Source organism: Platalea leucorodia (genome assembly GCF_965183815.1).
Source record: "Platalea leucorodia genome assembly, chromosome: 7".
Taxonomy (NCBI): Eukaryota; Metazoa; Chordata; class Aves; order Pelecaniformes; family Threskiornithidae; genus Platalea; species Platalea leucorodia.
The window spans coordinates 26,937,616-26,941,862 of NC_138829.1; the positions used below are offsets into that span (position 1 = coordinate 26,937,616).

The 4,247-nt window shown below is 53.3% G+C and overlaps 1 protein-coding gene across 1 annotated transcript; it reads left to right on the forward strand.

The window, feature by feature from the left end:
* The first annotated feature begins 1,194 nt into the window (after window positions 1-1,194).
* On the forward strand, window positions 1,195-2,473 carry ISCA2 (iron-sulfur cluster assembly 2). The gene is made up of 4 exons (XM_082318962.1): window positions 1,195-1,274; window positions 1,468-1,633; window positions 1,777-1,892; window positions 2,083-2,473. The coding sequence occupies exons 1-4, from the start codon at window positions 1,216-1,218 to the stop codon at window positions 2,255-2,257; spliced, it is 516 nt and encodes a 171-aa protein (XP_082175088.1). The 5' UTR covers window positions 1,195-1,215; the 3' UTR covers window positions 2,258-2,473.
* Window positions 2,474-4,247: the final 1,774 nt, after the last annotated feature.

The window sequence follows — 4,247 nt, forward strand, 5'->3', positions numbered from 1 at the left end:
GTGACACTTCTGACACTTAACACTCGTAAAAATGAAATTAGAAAGTGAGAGTGCCTCTTCTGGGGAGCTATATCCGTTCTCCAAAAGGTGTTCGCAGTGAATGCAGTCACAACACAGGGAAACGCAGTGGGATCAGTCTAACACACCCTGCGGGAGGGAGCGGGAAAGCCGGAGCGATACGGAAAGCAGGCATGATGATCCCCCGCCTTCTCTCGCAGAAGTTCTTGATTCGCTCCCCCAAAGTCGTCTGCTTTTGGGACACCACATTGATACTAACTGGAGAAACACCCCAATATGTCTTTTTAAAACACTGAGTGTTCCAATATGCCTGATCGAGGATTCATCAGCCGTTGCACGGGCCTGCGTTAATACTGGCCCCCCAGGCCTCTGCCTGTGATACTTCCCTGGCTTTATCCTAACATCGTTAGAGTTAACCCAAGAGCAAGCAAAAGAAAACGGCTCAAACCGGTCTTTTTTTTTATTTACATGCTCAGGGTAGGACGAACGCGCAAAAGCACGTGGCTGCAAAAGCATCGCCGTGCTTGGAGCGGGACGGTGAGAAAGCAAACCATCGCAGGCTCCCCTGCCACGAAGCCACCCCCTGCTGCTGGGAGGACTGGTTTTCCGCCGCCGCCGTCCCGCCGCCGTCCCCTCCGCAAGCGCGGCCGGGGGCGAGGACCAGGCTTCCTCCCCCCCAAACACGCGAGGCAGAAAGAGATCAAGACTCCCCTCACCGCCAGGCTGCCGCCACATGGCAGATCAACAGAATAAACAACCCCCACAGTGAATTCCGGGGCAAACACGCTCTGCCGGAGAGCGCCGCGTTATTTATTTTATTACTCTTTATTGTTTTATTGCTGTTTGTGTCCCTCCGTGAGCATCGCCACTTGTAGAAGAAAACGCTCCCCAAGGATGAACGGTGGCTTCGTGCCTTTGTGCAAAGCTCCAGCGGCTTTGCTGGCGTTACCGAGCCAGCAGCCGAGCTCCGCCCGCGGAGGGGCGCTGCCCCCGGGCCGGCCGGGCCTGCAAGGTGCCGGTGCCGCCGCCGCCGCCGCCGGCGGCCCGCTGGGGCGGGCAGCGCGTTGCCTAGCAACCCCCGCCGGCTCAGCACTTCCGCCTCGGCGGGCGCCATGGCGGCCTTCGCCGGAAGCGGCGGCGGCGGGCAGCCAATGGGCGGGCGCGGGGCGGGGCGCCGAGGCGGGCGCAGGGGTCAGCATGGCGGCGCCCGGGGCGCTGAGGCGCTGGTGGAGGTTGGCGCTGGGAGGCTGGGCCAGGTACCGCTCCGCGGTGGCGGCGGGCCCGCTCCGTCCCCTTGGCCCGTCGGAGGTGTCGAGTGTCCCCGTGTGTTGCCGCTCTGCGGCAGGGGGTGGCGGCTGCGGGGCTGGGGGCCTAGCGCGGGGTCGGGCCGGCCGCCCTCGTCGGGGACCTCTCTGAGGCTCCACCTTTCCTCCCCTCTCCCCGAGGCAGCTGGTGTCCCGCTCCGCTGTGCCGAGGACGAGCGCTGCCGAGGCCCCCGCCGGGCCCTGCCTGTGCAGTTGGCCGCCCGCTGCGGTGGGCATCGTCCTCCCAGCCGGGCCCGACGGAGAGCGACCCCAGCGAGGGACAGGTCTTCCTCAGCGAGAGCTGCGTGAAGGTAGGGACCCCCGGAGGCAGCTGGGGTGCTTCTGGGAGGGATTCCAAACTGCCTGGCCTGCCCTGGGCACACAGGGGAGGCGTTTGAGTGTTCGCCAGTTTGTTCAGCGCGTCTTTTAATCGTCTTCCTTTTCTTCTTTGCAGAGGCTGCTGGAGATCACAGAAGGGTCAGAGTTTCTCAGGCTGCAGGTCGAAGGAGGTGGCTGCTCTGGATTCCAGTACAAGTTTTCCTTGGACACAGTTATCAATCCTGATGACAGGCAAGGACAAAGGGGTGTAGTGGTGGTCGGGTGTGACTGTTCTTTGCAAAGGTAACAGGAAGGGTGTGCGTGACATGATAGTATCTTGAATTGAAGGGAAGAAGTCTGTGAGATAAGGAAAGTGCTCAGGCTGTGCTTCTCTGTTGGGTCTGCAGCACAGTTAATGGTTAAACATGCTCCTTTTCTGCAGGGTGTTTGAACAAGGTGGTGCCCGTGTGGTCGTGGATGTGGACAGCCTGGCCTTTGTGAAAGGTTCCATGGTGGACTTCAGCCAGGAGCTGATTCGCAGCTCCTTCCAGGTGGTGAGCAACCCACAGGCAGAGAAGGGTTGCTCGTGTGGGACTTCATTCTCTGTCAAATTCTGACTGGACTTCCCGTGGATGGACACTGTCTGCAGACGCTTCCTGGCAGTCTTCAGAGGGTTTTTGCTTGTTCTTTTCCCAGCTGTTCCCTCTCATCTCCTTTACCCCGTAACACAGCTCTTACACATGACTCCAGCTGTGTGTGTGTCTGCACTGAGCCTGTCGCCAAGACTTGTTGGCCTTCCCTTCAGGAACATGAAGTAGCCGTGAGCACGCACACCGGAGCATCTTCATCACCTTGTGAACCACTGGTCAGATGGTGCTGACTCGCCTACCCTGTCCTGAATGTGGAAACACTTAACTCCTTGTCTCTGCAAGAGATGGCTGTATATATATGTGTGTGTGTCTATTTAAAGTTCTTACTAAAAAGGAGTCTTTGATTGGTATTGCTCGTGCGTTCTCACATGGGTAGAATCTGGGTTCTTTCAGGCTACTGTTGCTTATCCCTTGTCTTCCAGCTGAATGGGACCCAGAGTCTCTCTCCTGTATCCTGTACACCTCCCAGTGTTGCTGGCTCTCCACTCCCCAACTCACAGTGGTTTTTTCTGGATACTTCACTGTTCTCTTACCCAGCAGGCTTCTCTCGGTCCTAGGAACCTACAGTGGTTTTGCTTTCAGTCCCTGGGATGAAAGTTTTTACTTGTTCAGAGTAAGTGCAGCTAAAAAATTGAGGTAGGAAGAATTAATAGCTTATTTATTTTATTTAAAAAAGAAAAAGCTTGTATATATGTAAAAATAAAATACACAGCCCTCCATCCCCCAGTGCTATTTTAGGCTGTTCCTAAACCTGACTTGGAATTGTAGGTCGCACAAACTCTCAGATTTCATAGTGTGTCTGCTGCCTTCCCTTGCCGGCAGGAAGGGAAGTTCAGGTGACACAGGCAGAGGAGGATCTGGAGTACTACTTAAGGGTCCTCAAGTCTTTTGACTTAGTTGTCTGAGAATCTTTTCCATAACTTGCTTCACCATTTAATCTCTAACTTTTACGTGGTTTGATGAAAGAATGAAACAGCTCCTTTCCTTTCTGAAACTCCCATGGAATGGGAAATGTAGAACTTTCCAGAATAACATCCTTTTGATTAGTTGTTTTCTGTAGTTTTTTATCTGCCACTAGATGTCTTTTAAATCAAAGTGATTCACCTGCCTCTGGGTGAAAGGAGGGATGGGGAAGCTATTTTTGTTTCCTCTCTTGCGTTTTATCTGATCATAGCCAAACTGTCTAAGACTCGAGTCTGTCACGTGAGTGTGGGAGCACTCCAGGACTTTGGTCTCAAGGAAACTGCTTATGGAAAACGATGAGCTTTTTAAGACTGTGCCACAGGCATTTTGGCTGTTAAGCCCCCTGAATGCCTTTCTAAACTAATTAGCAGTGCCTACGTACAGCACTGATTTGCTTGTTGATTTCTAGTGCTTGGAGAGTTGATAGCCAGCTAGTTTCAGTTTCATCCATAGCTGTTACAGGAGTTCGTATGTGATCTGCTCTGACTTTGTCACATGGGGAATATGGAAGGGATTTGGAGCAGCAGCTCTTCTGGTTTAGCCCTTTCCATTTCCGTTTCCTGCAGTCAACAAGTTCTACCTAGTTGTGTTGCTATCAGAGGGAGCGGGATGTAGCGCTGACCCATTTTGTAAAAGGGAGTAAAAGGATGTGATTAAAAGACTTGTCTAAACCCCTGCAGGATGTTTTGGCCCTACCCTTATGCTCCCAGGTCTTGAACGTGATGTCAGCCAGAACTGCCTTTGAGAAGTGTAAGACCTAAAAGCATGTGTAGGTAGAAGACATTAGGTAAACTCAGTTTCTTTCAGCTGGGATAACTGAGCAATGAGAGTTGGCAGGAAGAATTGCTTTCTGAACCAGGAAGTGCAGATCCGTTCCTGATCCATTTCACGCTGCCTGACCTTGGTCAAGTCTCTTTTGGGATCTTTTATGGGAAATAAAAGCACAGCAGTAGTGCTGGGGAGGTAGCAAACCAGCAGCTACCAGGGCTTTTTT